At 36.6% G+C, this 22,891-nt stretch overlaps 1 protein-coding gene across 1 annotated transcript in view; it reads right to left on the reverse strand.

Moving 5' to 3' along the window:
• LOC311295511 (NLR family CARD domain-containing protein 3-like) overlaps positions 1-21,994 on the reverse strand; it is a 59,554-nt gene extending 37,560 nt beyond the window's left edge. Inside the window, exons 1-2 of the mRNA XM_084416942.1 lie at positions 21,927-21,994; positions 15,278-17,224 (exon numbers count right to left, since the gene is read on the reverse strand). Coding sequence (XP_084273068.1) covers positions 15,278-17,224; positions 21,927-21,979 — 2,000 coding nt within the window. The 5' untranslated portion in view covers positions 21,980-21,994. The remainder of the gene's footprint in view (positions 1-15,277; positions 17,225-21,926) is intronic.
• Between the last annotated feature and the right edge of the window lie 897 nt (positions 21,995-22,891).

The raw sequence follows: 22,891 nt of genomic DNA on the forward strand, positions 1-22,891 counted from the left end.
TAGGCTATGTTTAGATCATTATGTATGAAAGATAGAATTTAGAAATTATTTTAGAAAGTAGGCCTAGTAGGTGTTTAGATTATATTTTGACTATATAAATGCTGCCTCATTATCATTAACGATGCATGCTCGCAAATATCAGTTGTAAATGTGTGTAAATGTGCTAAAATGTGTAAATATACCCAGTTAATGAAGTGCACAAATGTGTTAGGCTAATGTTTGCGGTGTGCCTCTCCGGTAATGGCCCATTGACACGCATATAGGCTTATTGCACGCGTCTAAAATTATTTACATCAGTTATTCATTATAGACTAATGCTACTATAGTTATATTTATGTAATAATATTCTTCAACTTTTTTAAAAGGAATGTAGCTTCATCACTACCTCCGCCTGCAACTCGGAGTGCGCTTAGCAACACAGTCAGAAATCAGAAAGAGTAAGTACATATTTACCCACTATTTTACAGATGTTAGTTCAATTTTGTTTATACTTAGTGTTAATAATATGAGCCTGTATGACTTTATTATTTATTTTTGGAGATTGGTTGATGTTACATATGTTTTGTAACTTTTTTTAAAAGGAATGTAGCTTGTTCACTCTCGCCTTCCACTGCAACGAGGACACGCAGCAACAAAAATCAAAAAGAGTAAGTACATATTTACCTACTATTTTACAGATGTTAGTTACATTTTGTTTATATACTTAGTGATGATACAAATGTAGCCTATATGTGCCTGTGTGGCTTTGAAACAAATGTGTTGTTATGCATGCACACTATAACAATTATTGATTGGTAATGTTAATTTAAAAGAGCTTATAATGTGTTGCTTTATCAGCATTGCTAAATGTCCATCAGTTATGCATGTGCTGGAATAGTACTCTGTAAAATATATGATAAAAATAGTTTTCAACTTTTTTTAAAAGGAATGTAGCTTGTTCACTCTCGCCTTCCACTGCAACTCGCAGGACACGGAGCAACGGAAATCAAAAAGAAAAAAAAGGGGCATAAGCATTTACTGTGAGATACCTGCCTTTACGTTTGTTTATTTATCGCTCACAATTGCTTTGTTTATAGCCGACTGATTATTTATTTTGGTCACATTTGATTTGCTTAGAGCTCGCATCAACGGGGCATAAGCATTTACTGTGAGATACCTGCCTTTACTTTTGTTTTTACAAAATTACAATAAAACAGATTGAAAAACAAAACATTTGAATCTCCTCATTCTTTGTTCAGGCTGCCTCACTTGATGGCCCATTAGCACTTGGGGGAGCGTCTATGTCACACCCCTGGTCTGAATCTCATTAATATTGATGACCCATTACCACTCCCACGCATAAACCTCTTCTGACAAAAAAGCTGTTTTACAATGTTTAAATCAATGTAGTGTTTTATGTGAACAATTAGGCAGGATGATTTTCACATAATTTTGAAGCTAGAACTCAAAGGGACAACATCAATTAGTCAAAAGTCTTGTGGACACATATTTAATATGTGTTTTGTGTTCTTAAATCAGCAACTTTCATTTTATTTTTTTCCAATAACCACGCATAAACATTATTCTCTTAAAAATACAAACATCTACATACACGTTGCTCGCATATTATGGTAGCCCTGTTTGTGCTATATAGAGTGAATTTACACCTTTTCCATTAACATGTTTACAAATAACTGAAAAAAGCACAAATATCAAGGCATGTCAGAACATCTCAAGGACCCCAAAAACAGCTTGGTCCCCAGAGGATTAATGATGGAGAAGCTTCTGAGCACTGGAGAGACGTTAGAGAGCGGGAAGGCCTGGGTTGCACTTATATTTTACATTACATACACTTATATGTTCTTACAGTGTACTTACTTTAGAAAGTACTGGGTAATATAAGGTAACTGCATGGGTTAATGTTAGGTTTAGAGGTAGGTTCATGGTTAGTACCTAGTTAGTACCCAGTTATTGTAATTACTATTATAACATATTAATTAGTTTATGTAATAAGTACATAGTATGTACATGTACAAGAGGAAAAGGACTTTAAGATAAAATGCTACCAAGGCCTGAAAACAGATGCCGAGGTTGCTTTGTTTCTGCTCGATATGCAAATAACATTGTTTTTTTGCTGTTTTAAAGAACCAAGGTAGGGCTGCACGATATGAGGAAAAGCTGCGATGTGCGATAACATTGTCTAATATTGCGATGACGATATGACTTGCGATTAAATATTCAAATCTGAATGTTAGCTATACTGTTCCCATGTCTTAGTGCTTTAATAGGTTCTTTGCATGATAGGTAGGGCTGGGCAAAAAAAATCGATTTTTCGATTAATCGTTTTTTAAAATGTGGTCGATTCAAAATCGATTCTCAAACACCACGAATCGATTTTTTTCCATATTTATTTATCCATTACCCAAAAGCTATTACCAAGTATTAGGTTTCCTCCACTGTTCATAGGCTTGCAAACTCCATTTTATAGCTAATGCTGTGAGATTTTATGTTTGTTTTATTTTAATCATAAAATAACCTCAACTAGTGCTGCACGATTAATCAAATCGCAATCGCGATGTCAAGCCTACGCAATTATATGACGTGAATGTCCTGAGTGTGACACACAGAAAGACTCGCGCTGATATCGTGCGTGTACACAAGACAGCCCAGAATAGAGTTCTCTATCGCGCTTGAACGAACAATAACACACACAATTATGCCAAAATGTATTTTTGTCGAGTATCTTCATAACATAAGAGCAGTCTTACGATGAACGTGAAGAGTTGTGACTCGTGAGAGAATGAGGCGCGTGTGAGATCTGCGTCTCTGTCAACAGCGGCTGGTCTTAAAGGGACAGTACACAGTAGCCACTAATTATCTCTGTCGTTAAAGTTAATCAAAGAACAAAGGGAACAGAGAAAAACACTCACTGCTCTTGACTAAAGAACTTTTGTAACTTTAATAAGGATTAGTCTATATATAATTTATAATTAATGCAGCGCAGACTGTTTGATAAATTTATTCAATTTCTGCATACAGGTATGTCCTACCTGTTAGACAGGAAGGGCACAGGTAAATATGATTCTTAGTGCCCAGGACCCAAGTGTACCTAAAATAAAAAGATTTTAATATACAGGTTTGTAGCTCTTAATTTCTTTTTATTAATTAACCACTTGTAAACTTATGTTCACTTTTCTTTTTTTTTCTTCTTTTTTTATAATTATAGGATTTGTATTAAATATATATTCATTGAGTCGAATCGAAATCGAATTTAGAATCGAAATCGAAAATCTAATCGAGAATCCAAATCAAATCGAAAGCTTGCGAATCGAAATCGAATCGAATTGTAACATCTGAATCGATACCCAGCCCTAATGATAGGTCAAATGTTTATTACCTGCCTGGTTCAGATTACACGATTTTAGCGCGATTTTGGCACGATCCGTTTGATGTAGGGTGTCGTGGGGATTCGTAAATGACAACGGGCAAGATTCAATTGTTTAATCTCGACAACCTACCTCGTCTGCGATGCTTCACGACATCACTACAGAAAGACTAGCATGTTTAATTTTTTAATGCCTGGTTCAGATTACAAGATTTTTTGGTCTGTTACGATAGTCACGGTGTCAGATTACACGATTTTGACTCCTAAAATCTTGTCGTGTCATGGACAAGAAACATGTCAGACTACACGTGCTCCGACCAGTCATTGCGTGCCGTCACACGCACACTCGCAAACATTCACTCACGCGCACACACACACACACATGCTCACTCGCGCACACACCCACACTCACTGTAGCTCGTTCACTCACTCACTCACTCACTCACTCGCGCACACACAATCGCTCACTCGCACACACACAATCGCTCTCGCACGCGCACACACTCGTCGCTCGCACACACACACACGCTCACTGGCGCACACACACTCACTGTTGCTCGCACTCGCACTCACTCACGCACACACTCACTCTTGACGGAACCCGTCTTGGAGGACCGTTAAAAAAGTAAGCATGCTAGTCTTTTTGTCGTGAAGCATCGCAGACGCGACGTAGGTTGTCGCCCACTATGACACACCATATGAGATTAAATGATCGAATCTTGCGTCCCTACGCCCGTTGTCGTTTACGAATCCCCACGATACCCTACGTCAAACGGAGTCAAAATCGTGTAATCTGACACCATGACTGTTGTAACAGACACAAAAATCTTTTCTCTGAACCAGGCATTACTCATCATGTCAGGCTGTCTGTTGCGATGTGTTCATCGCACGAGTTCATATCACGATGACGATGAAAATTCGATGTATCGTTCAGCCCTAAACCAAGGTATGATATTGTTGTTGCTGAAGCACAGCCGTTTCATCCATTTTTACTCAAATTGTCTGATGCACCAGCTGTTAGATGTTGCGTGTGTACAGTAACCAGATTTCTCTTGGCGGCATACAAGATGGGATGGACAGGCAACCCCACATTTATTTAACATCTTCTGTTGTTTGATTGACATTAATGACACAGACGGCTGTATTCTAGGCTGCTGTCACTTTAAGACCGAATGCTTCTAACATATCTGGTTTTAACCCAGATGTTTATGTTCACTTGAGCCATAATTGACTGTGTTTAATTGAGATACATGACTTATTAAGACTAAATCTTACTAACCACTAAATGGGTTAACCCTCTGGGGTCCGAGGTGTTTTCTGGGCCCTGGAGGTGTTCTGACATGCTCTGACATTTGTGCTTATTTCTGTTACTTGTGACATTTTCATGGCTAAAGTCTGATTACACTGTATTCAGCACAAACTCTCCTACAATAATATGTCAGCAGCATGTATGTAAAAGTTTGTAGTTTTGAGATAATGATGTTTATGCGTGGTTTGTGAAAAAAATTGGTTTGTGCAGACAACTTCAGTGTTTCTGACGAGAGTTTTAGTGAGAGTGCAGAACGCGGTAAGTAAGTGATGGCTTAAAAGGGAGCCCTATTGATGATCTAAATAATAGTTTTGTTTTTCATGCTTCTAGAGTATGGGGTGAGATTTCGGTCACAATTCTGCGCGCGCAAGATCACATTTTGAGCGTGGAAAAGGGCATTTCGCACGCGCGTGAACTGAGTTTTGCGGAGAAATGTTCGTCTCGCAGATAAGAAAATATTGCGAGCGAACGAAAATCAATTTTGCATTTAAAATAAGTATTTGGATGTGTGCGGACGTTCTCTTTCGCGTGTGCAAAGTTTCACTTTCTTGCTCCTTTCATACCAGCCGTGAGCGCTCTCTAAGCGCAGACGGCTCGTTTGCTCAACACAACCCAGCGTTACAATATGCCATAATTCCAGCCAATCAGAGATGAGACTGCTAAATTCTGATTGGCTGGCTTGAAAACCAATCACAAGACTCCCTGCATCACCTACTGCGGAAGAGAACTAGTTTTTTTTTTTTTTTTTTTTTTTTATTTAGTCAGTTCAAATACAAAAACATTTCAGTACAATGCAAAAAAAAAAAAAAAAAAAAAAAAAATTGTTACAAAGTATTGACAATACAGCTCAAAATATTTTACCAAAAAAAATAAATAAATAAATAAAAATAAATAATAATAATAAAATAAACATAAACATAAGAACAAATACAAAAATATAAGTATAAAATATCAGGGCATTTATATGTATTTGAAAAGCTTTAATATTTGTATTGTTTTTATAAGCTTTTTATTTTGTGATCTCATGTTTGAAAGAGTTTCAAAATATATTGTTAGATCAGTGTTATAGAAGGCAATATACCGTAGGAGGGTTTCTTTTGAGTTATTCTTGTCTTATGAATATAAAATTTCGCCAAAATGATAAAAAGATTAATTATATAATTTTGTTTTTCAGAAAAAAAAGGGTTTTGGAAACAAAGTAAAATGTCATGAGGGTCTAAATCAAGACATCTGTTCAATTTTTTTGTCATATCTATTTTAAAGTCAGTCCAAAAAGAAATTGAACATTTATTTTTATATTGCCCTTTTTCTATGTCTTCAAGTGATGTTACAAAAAGTGCACTTATCACAAACAGCGTGAATATATCTACTAATGGTTGCATTTACAGGATAGCATCTATGAATAATTTTGTACATTACTTCTTTGACTTTATTAGAAATAATAAACTTATAGGGCATAGTTCAAATGTTGCGCCAAGATATACAATAAGGTTTAAGCCACTTTGATTTACATGGAGGACTGGATCCAACATTAAAGGAGTTTCTTATAAAGTTGTTATTAAAACCTTTATCAAATAAAGAGAGACCATTTACAAAGAGTTGAGGATTTTGTAAAGATGTATTATTGATATCTACATCTGAAAATTTGTTTAATATTAGTATGCCATTAGGAATAGCCTTAATTACTTTGTTAAATTCTTTTTCATTTACAAATAAACCATATTTTGAAATAAAATTAGGGTAGGTGTAAAATTGCCCATTTTTGTCAATTAGTTGGCTAACAATTAAAATGTTGTGTTGGACCCAATTCTCCATGTACAAAGATTTTTTATTATGAATGATATTACTATTGTTCCATATAAAACACCTACTGGGAGAAAAATTGTGTTTGTACAAAAGGGACCAGAAAAGTAATGTTTGTCGGAAGAGAACTAGTGCAGTTGAGTAAAGTTGGCAGTAAATTCACAGATTCGATTGTTGTATAACCATCAGGACAGCAGTGATGTGTGAACTGAATTTAGCAACAATACAGTGAATTACAGTAAAGATATGTTTCATAAAAATCATAAAAATTATACATTTACAATTGTATAAAATTTTAAATATATATTTTCCCAAAATAAGTGTTGTAGTATAACCTTCAGGACAGCAGTGATGTGTGAACTAAATTAGGCAACAATACAGTGAATTACAGTGAAGTTATTGAATATTTTCATAAAAATCATTAAAAAAAATCATAAATTTACAATTGTATATACAACTTAAAAAAAAATTTTTTTCAAAATAAGTGTTGTAGTATAACCATCAGGACTCAGTGATGTGTGAACTGAATTTGGCAACAATACAGTGAATTACAGTAAAGTTATTGAATATTTTTCATAAAAATCATAAAAACTATACATTTACAGTACAATTGTATATACAATTTAAAATATATATTTTACCAAAATAAGTGTTGTTGTATAACCTTCAGGACAGCAGTGATGTGTGAACTGAATTTGGCAACAAAACAGTAAATTACAGTGAAGTTTTTGAATATTTTTCATAAAAATCATAAAACTTCTACATTTACAATAGTATATACAATTTAAAATCTATATTTTTCCCAAAATAAGCGTTGTTGTATAACCATCAGGACAGCAGTGATGTGTGAACTGAATTTGCCAACAATACAGTGAATTACAGTGAAATTATTGACTGTTTTCGTAGTAACGCTTTTTGGGTTTTGCACTTTGCAGACGGTCCTGCGCATAGAGATCAATGTATTTTGTCCACTGCGAGGGAAAGCTCGTTTGGAGGAAAATTAGGTTGTAGCTGCTTGTCTACATTACTACGATTAAAAAGAGGTGTCATTTGTGCAGTAACAACGTTTAGCTCACGAGTTATTGACCCGGGCACTAGTTCTCTGAATCTGCAGTAGGTGATGCAGGGAGTCTTGTGATTGGTTTTCAAGCCAGCCAATCAGAATTTAGCAGTCTCATCTCTGATTGGCTGGAATTATGGCATATTGTAACGCTGGGTTGTGTTGAGCAAGCGAGCCGTCTGCGCTTAGAGAGCGCTCACGGCTGGTATGAAAGGAGCAAGAAAGTGAAACTTTGCACACGCGAAAGAGAACGTCCGCGCACATCCAAATACTTATTTTAAATGCAAAATTGATTTTCGTTCGCTCGCAATATTTTCTTATCTGCGAGACGAACATTTCTCCGCAAAACTCAGTTCACGCGCGTGCGAAATGCCCTTTTCCACGCTCAAAATGTGATCTTGCGCGCGCAGAATTGTGACCGAAATCTCACCCCATACTAGAGGACCAGTGGTTACGTTCACACTGAAAGTGATAACTGCATTTAAATGTGGGAGTGAATCTGCAAAATTTGAGTCCTGTGAGTCATGAAATTGCGATGATTGACATAGTAACCATAGCAACATTATGGCTTCTAATAATGTTATGATTTTTGTTACATTTACACTTTAGTCATAATTTCACAAAACACCTTGCAGAATGTAACAGAATGTTATAGAAATTGTTTTTTTGTTTTTTTGTTTTTAATAAGAAGGATCATAAAAACCTTGACTCTATTTAGTACTGCCCTGAAAAAGCTTTTTCACATAACAGATGTTCAATAGCCTAGTCCACAAGACAAAATACAAACACAAAATACAAGACAAATTACATAGGCTTGATTTTTAATATTGTGTGTCATTACCTGAATGATCCACAACTGTTTTTTTTTGTTTTGTTTTTTGTAATGGTTGTTCATGAGTCCCTTGTTTGTTCTGAACAGTTAAACTGCCCAATGGTCTTTAGAAAAAAATCCCTCAGTTCCTGCACATTCTTTGCTTTTCCAGAACCTTCTGCATATTTGACTCCTTAATAGCAGTGACTATAATTGTGAGATCCATTTTTTCACACTGGTGACAACTGAGGGACTCGTACACAACTATAACAAACGCTGCAAACATTTAGTGATGCTCAAGAAGGAAGCATCCGTTAAGAGCCAGGGGGTTAAACTTTTGAACTTGATCGTTCGTGTAAATTGTTCTTATTTAAAAGTTAATCACCAGAATTTGATTGAGAGCCAATCATAATGCATATATCTGCCATTTTTGTCCACCAAACAAACCAAACCAGTTAGTAGATTAAAGTCTAGTGGACTTGAAGGGCTGCACGATTATGACAAAAATCATAATTGCCGATTATTCCCTTGAAATTGTAATTGCGATTATTAATTACGATTATCACAATTTACATTGAATATATATATATATATATATATATATATATATATAGACAGACAGACATATTATTATACATGTTTACTTAAAAATTGTGAACACACACACTGTACCCCCTTTACTTAACATACACATAAATTGTAAGAATATGACTAATAGTAAAGACTACTAAGAAATAAACATTAGGCATAGATGCTAAAGCTAATAAATAGCAGTCCCAAACTAGCTTTTGTTAATATTGGTATGAGCCACCAGAGTCATTAAAAAATGTAAAAAATAACACAAAGTGAAAATAAAGTGGCATTTTGGGGTTAATATTGAAACGACAGTTACCATGGTGAATACACAATATTAACAAGAACTGTTAATGAAACATGGAAACTGCTCCTGGTGAATAGAATGAAAATCATCCCTGCATGCAAATCCTCCTCAGCTAACACACGACGTACCAGTAACGTGATTTATTGGTATTTTACTTTTATTTCGTGACTTACTAATTTACAACGTAACAACGTTGCATGCTCGTAGTTTCCTGTGCACTTTATACACAGCGCGCGCCGCCGCCGCATTTGCGCGTGCAATTGAAGAGTGTGCATTACGAACACAGTAGCCTATAACGGCTGACATGACAGGAACGTCCGTTTTTCTGAGGTGAAAGACTTTTTATTTCAGCGTACACATACGTCGCTGCCTGGTAGTTCCTATTGTACTGGGTTTTATGAAGTAGTTGTTATTCGCCTCTTATAACATGCTCTAAATGCACGCAGAGTGGATTTTTTTTTTTTTTTTTTTTTTTTTTGTAATCGCGGCTTTGAACGATTACGTAATCGTGGCATCCATAATCGTAATCGCGATTAGAAATTCGATTAATTGTGCAGCCCTAATTGAACTTAAAAAATGGTGTGTATTGATTTCTTTTTGCAGTTTTGATGTTCATTCATGTTTAAATTGTGCTATAACTAGAAGAGATAATCAGTTCACGTGCTGCTTGAACTGAGGCGCTAGCGCTACACATTAAAGTGTCAGTCATGTTTGAAATTACTGAGACTTTATTTCACACCAAAAGTAACCTGCTCTGTCTTGTCTGTTGGCGCATTGTCAGTGTCCTCTTTGCTCTGCAATATATTTGTTTACTGTGTACATGATGTGTGGCGTGAGAGCAGAATGGCTTGTCGGACATAGCAACAGTAACTAAGAGGGGCGGGTCTTTGTTAAAGGTCAATTTCAAATTATTTAAATCTTTGTGGACTCGGCTGGACTCGACTCAGACTCGGGCGTTAAGGACTCGGACTCAAGTCCGACTCGGTCCTCTTTGGACTCGGACTTGGACTCGATTGTTAAGGACTTGGATTTGACTCGGACTCGACAAAGGTGGACTCGGACCCAATAAATTAACTACAATATAATTTAATATACAGAATGCGAAAAACTGTACGTTCAGTGCAGTATGTCTCAATACATAGCCTAGTATTTGAAAAACAGTCTGCGAAAAGTCGCCGGATAACCTACAACTTCTGGCAAGATTCTGAAGTGTGCATTTGCTGGACACTTTACTATCCCATGAGGCCAAGGAAGAGGTTTTATGAATGGCAGTGAAGCGACGTAACTGGCGCTTGTAGGTCATATAATACTAACAACATGGCGGATGTAGTACGTCCGGATTCCATTCATACTAAACGCATTCTAGGGCTACACAATGAATCGTTTCAGCATCGATATCGCGACGTGAGCATCCAGCCATATATATAGGAGAAAAACTAAATATCGCAATGTACGTTTTTTTTCCAATATTGTGCAGCCCTAATTCATATTATATATATCATACATTTTTAACGGTCGTGAAAGAAGTTCTATTTCAAATGTAGTGCCTACTCGAGAGTACGCAATTGCGGATGCACCATGAGCGTTGGGTAAACAGTTATTTCAGTGTTTTATGGGAAACATTTTAAATGGCAACAGAAAACTCGCCAATTGGAGTGAAGAAGATCCATAAAGTCGATAGAGAAAAAAAACTTGATAGTACTCGGCAATATAACATGAGGATTTACAATGCAAGAGCCTTCATGTAAACAGGTTGCATGCAGCGTTCGTCCAATCAATGAATCTAACACCGCAAATATGCAAATAAGAAAGTTAACCGAGGATTTAGGAGTGTACAGCATGAAACATCAGTTTATAAATACCCAGGATTAATTGTTAACCCCGTGTAAATTATGATCAGTGTAAAGGTTTACAATGACCCAGGGTTAACTATTATTATAAGTGTGAAAAGCCCTCTTGTATGTCAATAATAAGTTATAAAACAGATAGTTCTGGACCTTGATTCTGAATGGTTGAGCCGTGTTCTAAGCCGTAGTAAATTACTCTACAAGGACTCAAGCCATCCGTCACATAACATTTCCAGTGCTCTTATCACGGTTACAGTACCATAGCATTAAGGCCCGGACTAGTGGGCTCACAGACAGTTTCTGCTCAATCCTGTTCCTGGAGTACCCACAGCACGGCACATTTTCAAATTCAACTCATCAGCTCGTTAGTAAAGACTCCAAGACCTCTAATATGTGTGTTAGATAAGAGAAACATTAAAAATGTACAGTGCTGGGATTGAAATCCACTGACCTAAATCAAGATATTTCTTATTTTAATACATCCTCACCGCAACTAGATATATGAGGTAGCCTAATTTTAAAAGTGCGATTTCTAGACCAGGAAAATGAATATAGTCAAGTCAAGTCAAGTATATTTGTATAGCGCTTTTCACAATACAGATTGTATCAAAGCAGCTTCACAGTATTAAATTAAAATAATACAACAAGGTTTGTTTCTAGTGGAATTTATTGATAAAATCAAATTAGATATCCCCAGAATATCCCCAACTGAGCAAGCCAAAGGCAACAGTGGCAAGGAACCGAAAAACTCCATCAAGTGACCTAATAGTGTCCTAAAACTCCATCAGGTGACCCAATGGAGAAAAAAAAAACCTTGGGAGAACCCAGGCTCAGTCGGGGGCCAGTTCTCCTCTGGCGTTTATTAACTAGAGGCCGGATTGTAATTTGAACTGTAGGATTAAAAATATTATATGAATGCCTGGCTGAAGAGATGCGACTTTAATCTAGTTTTAAACTGGGAGAGCGAGTCTGAGCAACGAACAGTATCAGGAAGGCTATTCCAGAGTTTTGGAGCTAGATGTGAAAATGCTCTCCCTCCTTTGGTGGTTCTGGATATCCTAGGTATGACCAAAAGCCTTGAATTTAGTGATCTTAAAGAGCGCGATGGATTATAGGGCGATAGAAGATCCGTTAAATAGACTGGAGCTAAGCCGTTTAGGGCTTTATAAGTCAGTAGCAATACCTTGTAATTAATACGGAACTTTATAGGTAACCAATGCAGTGATGATAAAATCGGTGTTATATGATCACATTTTCTTGATCTAGTAAGAACTCTAGCGGCGGCATTTTGGACTAACTGTAGCTTGTTAATTGAGGATGCAGGACAACCAGCTAATAAAGCATTACAGTAATCTAGTCTCGAGGTCATGAATGCATGAACTAACTTTTCTGCATCAGAAACTGATAGCATATTACGTAGCTTAGCAATGTTTCTAAGGTGGAAAAAGGCGGTTTTTGTAACATATGAAATATGATTTTTGAAAGACAGGTTGCAATCGAGTATAACACCCAGGTCTTTTACTGTAGAGGATAAAGTAACAGGACATCCTACTATATTAAAGTTGTATTGCGAGAGGTTTTGTGGGCGTTTTTTTGAACCGATAAGTAGTACCTCTGTTTTGTCTGGATTTAATAAAAGAAAATTACGCGTCATCCAATCTTTTATATCTTTAACACACTCTGTCAATTTGGATAATTTAGCGTTTTCATCTGGCCGTGATGAAATATATATTTGAGTGTCATCAGCATAACAATGGAAACTAATTCCATGTTTCCTTATAATATTTCCAAGTGGCATCATATATACTGAGAATAATAGAGGGCCTAACACAGATCCCTGCGGCACTCCATAGTTTACTGGAGTTATGATCGATTTTTCTCCATTTAAATAGACAAAATGGTAGCGGTCAGATAAGTATGATCTAAACCAGCTTAATGCTTGTCCTTGAACACCAGTATAATTTTGTAGTCGATCTAAGAGTATTGTGTGATCTATAGTATCGAACGCAGCACTAAGATCAAGTAAAACTAGTATTGAGATACAGCCTTGGTCAGAAGCTAAAAGTAAATCATTTGTGATTTTAACGAGCGCAGTTTCAGTGCTATGGTGCGGCCTGAAACCAGACTGAAACTTCTCATAGATATCATTTTCTTGCAAGAAAGAACACAATTGAGCGGACACCACTTTTTCTAATATTTTAGACATAAATGGAAGATTTGAAATGGGTCTATAATTTGCTAGGTTATTATGATCTAATTGTGGTTTCTTAATGAGAGGTTTTATAACTGCCAGTTTAAATGTTCTTGGAACATGACCTAAAGATAAAGACGAGTTAATAATATTAAGGAGAGGCTCTTCCACTACAGGTAACACTTCTTTCAGTAGTTTAGTTGGTATCGGATCTAATAAACATGTTGTTGTTTTAGAGGAAGTGATAAGTTTATTTAACTCTCTTTGTTCTATAGTTGTAAAGCACTGTAATTGTTCTTGCGGGGTGATAATTAAGGCTGAATTATAAGGCGCAACTGAAGATTGAACGTTTACAATTGTGGTTCTGATGCTTTCTATTTTCTCAGTGAAGAACTTCATAAAATCATTACTACTAAACTGTAACGGGATATTTTGTTCGGGTGATGTCTGTTTATTTGTTAGTCTAGCCACGGTGTTAAATAAAAACCTTGGATTATTTTGGTTATTTTCTATTGGTTTGCGGAGGTGCTCAGCCCTGGCTGCTTTCAGGGCCTTTTTATAACGTGACATACTGTCTTTCCACGCGATTCTAAAGACCTCTAAATTAGTTTGTTTCCATTTACGCTCTAAAATACGGGTTTCTCTCTTTAGAACATGCGTAGTATTGTTGTACCACGGTGCTTTAATTTTCTCTCTGACCTTTTTTAATCTAATAGGTGCAACAACATCCAATGTTCTAGAGAGAATAGTGCTCATAGTGCTAGTTAGTTCTTCTAGTTCATCTGTTTGTTTGGGTTCAGGCAGCAGCTGAGACAGATCAGATAAGCAATTTGAGAAATGATCTATGGTGGCTGGAAGGATTGTTCTGCCTAGTTGATAACGAGGCGCCGCATGACATATTACAGCAGTACGTAATATGCAAGTTACCATGTAATGGTCAGTGACTTCATCACTTTGCGGTATAATATCTATATCGGTTGGATCGGTTCCATGTGATATAATTAAATCGAGTGTATGATTAAGACGATGAGTTGGTCCGGTGACGTTTTGCTTGACCCCAAATGAATTTAATAAATCTGTAAACGCAGCCCCTAACGCATCATTTGGATTATCTACGTGTATGTTAAAATCTCCAACAATTAATGCTTTATCGACATTGACTAATAGGTCTGAGAGAAAATCTGCAAACTCTTTTAGGAAATCAGCGTAAGGCCCAGGCGGTCTATATACGGTAGCCAAGGCTAGAGATAATAGGGATGTTTTTCTAACATCTAAGAGCGTAACATTTAGTACAAGTACTTCAAACGAAATAAACTTATAACCCGCTTTCTGAGTAACATTGAGAATATCTCTATAAATTGTCGCAACACCACCGCCACGACCAATCAGACGGGGCTCATGCTTATAGGAGTATCCAGGAGGAGCAGACTCATTTAGACCGAAATAATCATTTGGTTTAAGCCAGGTTTCAGTTAGGCAAAGTACATCGAAGCTATTATCTGTGACTATTTCATTTACAATAACTGCCTTAGGTGTGAGAGATCTAATGTTTAGAAGACCTAGCTTTAGAAATTGTTTTTGTTTACTAATAGCAACATTTTCTGTTTTAATAACAATTAGATTTTTCCTAGATCCTGCAGTAGATTTGTTATTTGATCTCACTAAACGAGGAATAGACACGGTTTCTATGCAATATTCTACACTATAAAAAAATATATTTTTCTAAAAATGCTTAATCCTTATCCAGCAAATTATGAACTATGGAAAAGTCATGTAAATTCATAGGTTGAAAATATATTCAGCTTTTAAAACTTCAGAAATGTAATTACTTGGATTTCAATTATAATTACAAATTAAAATAATTTTTTAAAATATTTTAATCTGTAGACACTTCAAATTTATGTAAATAAAAAAGTAATTAAAGTGCATTTAGCTAAACTATTAGCCTACATGAGAGGTATTATGTTCATATTTCAAATCAGTTGATATTATGTTCATATTTTCACACTCACAGAGCTTTTCTGCAGTTCCTCAGAGCAGGTAACAGTCTCCTTCGACCCTCTTGTGATGATCTGATGTTTTTAAGGTCAAACTCATCCATCACCTTTTCTGACATTAAGATCATGTTTGCCAAAGTTGAACATTCCGCAAGAGAAAGGTTTTTGTTACTTTTTCCAGATTGTAAAAATGCCTGCATTTCTTCAACAAGAGAACTATCCTTCATCTCAATCAAGCAGTGACACAGATTCAACCATCTTTCAGGACTGACACTGTCTTCTGGACTTTCTGTGTTTTCTTGTTTTTTAAGGTTTTGGATTATTTTCTTGATGCTCTCTGGGTTGTTATACGTGTGAATCAGCAGATCCTGTAAGAGCCTCTGATTGGACTCCAGCAAAATGCCATGAAGGAATCGAAGGAGAAGATCCAGGTGTCCATTTTTACTCTTCAAGGCTTTATTCATTGCTCCCTTCAGAAACACATCCAGAGAAACAAATCTACACCAAGTTCTGGACTTTCCTGTCAGGAACATTTTCATAACTTCACTGTTCTTGTGTAAATAACAGAGAAACACATGCAGTGCTGCAAAAAACTCCTGAAAGCTCAGATGTACAAAACTGTAAACCTTCCTGTGATAAATCACAGATTCCTCCCTAAAGATCTCAGTGCAAATCCCAGAATACACTGAGGCGTCAGTGACGTCTATGCCGCTCTCAATCAGGTCCTCCTTATAGAACATCACATTGCCCTTCATCAGCTGATTGAAAGCCAGTTCAGCAAGTTTCACAAACACTCCTCTGTTGGACTGCAGGAGTTTCTCTGGATCTCTCTCTTCATACTTCTGGTTCCTCATGCTAGTTTGAATGAGGAGGAAGTGTATGTACATTTCAGTCAGAGTTTGAGGGATTTCTGCACTGAGATGTTTCAGGATGTTTTGAAGCACAGTGGCTGAGATCCAGCAGAAGACGGGTATGTGGCACATGATGTGGAGGCTTCTTGCTCTTCTTATGTGTGAGATGATTCTGCTGGCTTGATCCACATCACTGATTCTCTTCCTGAAATATTCCTCCTTCTGAGGGTCATTGAATCCCTGAATTTCTGTCACACGGTTGATGTATTTGGAGGGGATCTGATTGGCTGCTGCTGGTCTGGTGGTGATCCAGATGAGAGCAGAGGGAAGCAGATCTCCTTTCATGAGGTTTGACATCAACACACCCACTGATGAAGACTCAGTCACATCAGAAACTTTCTCACTGTCTGAAAACATCAGTGTAATTCTGCTTTCATCCAGACCATCAAAGATGAACACAACTGTACATTCATCATACATCTTTGAGTCCAGATCTTGAAGTTCAGGATGAAAGTCCAGCAGAAGTCTGTGAAGACTGTACTGATGATCTTTAATCAAGTTCAGCTCTCTAAATGGAAGAACAAACATGAAATCTACATCTTGATTGGCTTTTCCCTCGGCCCAGTCCAGAATGAACTTCTGCACAGAGACGGTTTTTCCAATTCCAGCGATGCCTTTAGTAAGAACAGTCTTGATTTTGTCTTTCTTCCCTCTTCTCTTCTCCTCATATCCTAGTTCAGGTGAAGGATCATAGATGTCATTGCAGTTGATTGGAGTGTCTTGGAGGGTCTTGTAACTTTTCTCCATCTGTAGCACCTCATGTTCTTCATTCACTCCTTCACTCTCTCCCTCTATGATGTACAGCTGTGTGTAAATCCTGTTCAGGAGGGTCTGATTCTCTTGTAGTTTGAGTCCCTCAAATAAGCTTTCATACTTGTTCTTCATGCTGGTTTTGTGCTGGTCTTTGACTCTCTGCAGATCATCATGCACTGGCTGGTGAGAATCGAGCTGCAGGGCTGCTTCTGTGTCATGATGACTGATGTGTTTCTGACAGGAGGAGGATGTGCTGGTCTGACAGGACACATCTCTGATCTGGTCAGCTCTCCCACCACTGAAAACACATTAAGAAGAACAGAGACACAAAAACTTCTGTTAAAATAAATATAAAAATCATACTACATGTAGAAACTGACTTCCTAATATCACACGTGGAGATCCTCGCAAGTTCTTGCACAGATTTTATTTACCCATGTTGCCAACAAACTGTTAATTAATAATGAACATCAGGCATTTGGGGGCAGATAATGACCTGCATATTAAAAGTAATGAGACATCAATATTTCAGTAGTCAAAATGTTCGAATAAAGGCGGCTAAAATTCTTGACCTGATTTAACAGAAACCATTATTTTAAAATATCCCAGAAACACTGACATGAAGAATGTTCATGTGAAATGATTACATGTAATTGATTTACTTGTAAATGGCAACGGATGATACTTAAATCAACAGTTATTCTGAAGAATATGTAAAGTTTGCTGTTGGAGCACAATAATTAACATGATAATCAACAGCTGGCTTACTTTTCCATTTGTTGACATGACATGGTTTGATTCAAATGGGAAATATCGTATTAGGTTTGGTGTCCAACTTAGAGATAATCACCATATTTATAGTGAAACCATTATATTTAAAAAAAATATATATTAATCATATAATAAAATATCTTTAAATATTATTGTTACTACTGTAAAGCCAATATCATTTTTTATGGGATCTCATTCAAAGCTTTCAGAATCTTTCGTTTTTAAATATTTTTTCTGTGTTTTTATATAATGAACAGTTTAGTTTTAATGACAGTATATTATTAAACAAAAATGCATTTATTTTATTTATTAAAATAAACAGAACTAAAGTGATTGTTTTGAACAAGCACTAACTTCGATATTATGCAAAACATTACTTTATTGCTAAAGTGTTTGTATCAATACTGGGGGCCTTTTGCCCCATCCTAGTGAGTCTTTTAAATCTTATAAATGTATGAGGCGGCAATAAAGTTGATAGATTGGATAACTCCGGATAGATTTTACGCAGACTATAGTCTATAGGATAGTCGGGGGTAAAACGCTTAAAGGTTATTGCCGCCTCACACATGTATACGATTTTTTACCAAAACAAACCACTTTAATGATTTATTTTCTCACAAAATATACTGATCCATCAATATTCAATAAAAACATGTATTTTTTTCTGCAATCATACACTATGCATAAAGAGCAAATGCTCTGAATAGAGAGTGAGATTCCAGAGGCAGCCAGAAAAACATACTCCAGTTAATATTAGATCAATACTATTATTAAAACTACAACTGCAGACCTGAGTTCACCTTCACTGCACCACAGTTTGACAGTGTTTAGACCCTCAACATAACAATAATCTCAGACAGCAGCGTTTGATCAATATCATCAGCTCTGTCGGCCTAGAGAAGTTTTAGATGCTGCTCTGATCAGACTCTTCACTGATAGCAACATCATTCATCTGAACCTCAAATAATATTGGCATTAATCAAAATAATTATGCTGTTTTGTGCATATATGATACATCTTCTGTTAAGCTGCTTTTAAACAGTTTCTATTCTAAAAAGTGTTAAACAAATACACTCGATGCTTCACTTTAGACATTCTACTAACCAGAAGTTATTTTGCAACTACATGTGAACTACAAGTCATTAGAGTATGAGTAGACTGTTTAATATCTGCTAACACTTTATTTTGATGATCCTCAAGAGACATTTTACTGACTATAAGCAACTTTACAATTACATGTCAACTTATTCTACTAACCCGAACCCTAACACATTACCCTTACCTAACAGTCTACTTACAGTCTACTAATACTCTAATGAGAGTTAGTTGACATGTAGTTGCGATTTACTTATAGTTAGTAGAACGTCTAAATGCACTTTTCCACTGCGTGGTTCGACTCGGCACGACTGGGCTCAGTTCAGCTCTCTTTATTTTTGGCTCGGTTTGCTTTTCCACTGCAGTTTAGCACCGCTTCTAAGTGATCATAGGCGCCGATCTCATGGTCAAGCACCCAAAGAAAAATAAGAGATATATTGTATTGATTTTAATCAATAAAAAATCTAGTGCAGTTTTCAGACACGATTATCTTCACCTTTTTATAGTTTATTTGAGGCTGTGTCTATGTTAATGTCAAATGTCGAGAGCACATCCAAGTAATGCGCGAGCACAAATCCCTCAACTCGCAGGCAAATCTCCTTCACTCTCGCACAGAACTGGACGCACGTTCTCAAATATACAGTCTCAGGCTCTTGTCTGCTCTTGCTCAGACATTACGTGTGCATGCTCAAACTCAAAATCTCTACTTGCTCTTTCTCTAGAATGTTCTTCTCTCCTGGATTTAATGTTGCCAGAAGCTTTCAACCACCAGACTTTCACGATTGACTGACGAAATAACACGTGTACCTTTCAATCGTAAAGAAATTACGGATTCGCCTTTATTTTAATTTTAAAATTACTTCATTTTCAAGCTGATTTTAGTCAGCCAGTTCTCGAGTTATTTTATTATTTAATAGTTATTTTTGAGTTAAGTGCTTATTGTAAATAGGTATTTATTGAATTATTGAATTATTTATTGAATTATTAAACGGTGTAGTGAAACGCTACGGATCATCAGATATTAGCTGACTCACGACAACACTCATGGAGAGAATGTGCTTGTGTTTGGTTGGTAACATAGGCGTAACTTGCGGGTGGGACATGTCCTCACCACTTTTTGTGTATGGAGTGTGGGCACCGGCAGAAACATAAATCGGTAATATGGGTGGGATTATAGACTGATTGTTATAGTTGTGCCACCACCTCGTCTACTGACCACGGTACAGACATTTCTTTTTTCAGGTTGCGTGCGACGGTCGTTTAAAAAAGTCGTGCAGACAAATGATCCTGCGGTGGCTGTTGCTGACTATTTAAATCTGGCGGGTTTGGTGTCTCGTGACACAAATTCAATGACGCTGCAGTGAAGATCCTCTCTGACCAAATTAGTGATCTGCAGTGTTTACACGTCACATTTTAGTCTCGGTGCGGCTCGCTTGAAACCTCAACCGAGGTGGTACTAAAAAAGTTCTAGGAAGTACTAGGAACTTTACACAGTGGAAACCCCCCAACAGTGGGCCGTACTGAGCCGTATCATGCAGTGGAAAAGCGCCATAAAGTGGACCGTCGAAATAAAGTGTAACCATAAACTTGACCTGACTTATGCATGTTGCTTACAGTAAAGGAAAATTCTGGGTTCAGTAAAATTGAAGTTCAATCAACATTTGTGAGATAATGTTCATTACCACAAAAATGCATTTATACTCTTCACTCTTTTGTAAAAAATAAATAAATAAATCTTCAATTGTAAAGTGCCTCACCGTAACCTCGATTTTGCTTTTTGCAAAGAAAAAGAGTGACGGATCAAGAGTAATATTTGCTTTATGCTGAATTTGCTGAAATATAATTGAATATGTTTGGATTTGGTAGACGGTAATTTGTCTGAGAAGTTTGAGAACCTCTGATGTTGGTTATCATCTGTAGATATATTCGATTTCGATACACATTCTTTATATAGCCTTTTTGACCTTGCAAAGTAAGTTATTGCAAGGGGTATATAGCTCATTGAAGAAACTGGCTACTGTAGTAGCTTTTTAATTTGAAAGAGAAGTAGCAAAAGCTTTAAGTTCATTATGAGGAAAGGACAGAGTTTTTCATTTATGAATGAAGTGTTGAAACTGATTTTATTTTACTGGTAACAGCCCTATAGTAGTGCCTTATTAACTGAATTGATCAGTAAAAATTAAGAACTTATAGGCTACATGATGATGCATATAGATTACTATTTAATAAGGTTTTAAAAAATGCCCCAGGAAATCAATTTATAGCGAAAATTCTTCATGGAAAAGTTTGTTTCTGTTGCTGTCAACATTGTTTTTGGAAGATACATTAAAATGCAGTTAGCTTCTGTGTACGGATCTACAATGCATGGCATAAAATGTGGTTAATAGTGGATAATTTGACGCGCTTCCGTGTCACAGTGTCTGTTATCAGCGGATTCTGTTCATGTGTGGCCAGACATTTTAGAAATCACGACCAGCTGATGTTTTACGGCCATGTCCGGAATAAATACCTATGTATGGTAAACCTATATACAGTTAGGGTGATACAAGATTTTGGGCATATTGCCCATCTCTAAGTCATTTATTCCCTGCGTGACCTGTAAAGTCACGTCCACAAACCTCTTGCGTATTGTTTGGTCACACCACAAGGTGTCACTGTGGCCTCAAAGCTTCAGCACTGCCACTCTGAGCTTGATTGCTATGTCTGAGGTAAAACACGCCCCCCTCAGTAGTATACAGAGCAATAAATGTATAAATACATAAATAAATGTGAAAATAAATAAAAGTGAAAATAAATAAATGCATAAATAAATAAATGAAAAAATAAATAAATGTGGAAAAAATATATTATTACCCATAAATAAGGAAATAAAAGTATAAAGAGTCATTTATTTTTGTTTTTACATTTCTTCGCATATTTAATTATGTATTTATTTATATATTATTAAGTCAGGTTTGGCATTCCATACTTATTATCACATTTATTTATCTATTTATTCATTTATCTATTAATTTATTTAGTCATTTTTAATTTCTGCAGGTTTGGTCCTCCATATGTTATTGACAGTTTTTAGAGGCGATGAACCAATATAATATCTTGACTGCCCAGACAGCCCTGAACTTCATGATACTCACACAGGGTCAGAGGTCACAGCAGGTCCATCACTGAATTCAAGGGGCTTACGCATGGAGATGTTACTCTTCATGGACACACAGCTGAATCCTGAAGACAGTCCATCACTGAATTTAGGGGGCGTACGCATGGAGTGGTTACTCTTCATGGACACACAGCTGGATACTGGAGATGGTCCATCACTGAATTTAAGGGGCTCACGCATGGAGTTGTTACTCTTCATAGACACACAGCTGAATCCTGGAGATGCTGCTCTCTGAGTGTGAACAGGTGCCTCCTCTCTCTTCTCACACACACTCATTTTACAGGTCCGGTTCTCCTCCTCTCTCTTCTCACACACACTCATTTTACAGGTCCGGTTCTCCTCCTCATTTTACAGGAAGTTTGCTCCTTCTCTTCCTCCTTGATGAGAGACTTGATTTCAGACCTGTATGTGGACACAGAAAACATGCACAAAACACAATTGAATGTTGACACATTTTATTTAAATGGAATTTAATTCACTATAACTTAATGTCAACAGTCTTTCTCCAGTTAATGTAATATTGTTGTTTAGAGCAACATGTCGGCGACACTTTCAAACACTGCAGTGTTTAAACGAGGCTGCTGTGTTTGAAAGTGTGGCCGACGTGTTGCTCTAAAAACCAACATGACTGTTGATGTGGGAAAATCCATCTTCGCGCTGCAGATGTGGGACGTGCAGACGCTGACTCTCAGTGGCATTAGATATTATTTACACAGACTGTTAATGCAGAGGAGCCATGGATGCATTTACACTGCAATTACAATTGCATAAATAATGTTAGGAGATTAATTTTTGAATATAACATTTTAAATATTGAAATATGAAATGATAGAATCGATGAAATGATACGTTTAAATATGAAACTAAAACAGCCAGTATAGGTGGTGCCAAGCCTCCATCTTAACGAGTGAGTTCAATCATTAACTCAGACGATTCGTTCAA

The sequence above is a fragment of the Rutilus rutilus genome (genome assembly GCF_951802725.1).
Source record: "Rutilus rutilus genome assembly, chromosome: 1".
NCBI lineage: Eukaryota > Metazoa > Chordata > Actinopteri > Cypriniformes > Leuciscidae > Rutilus > Rutilus rutilus.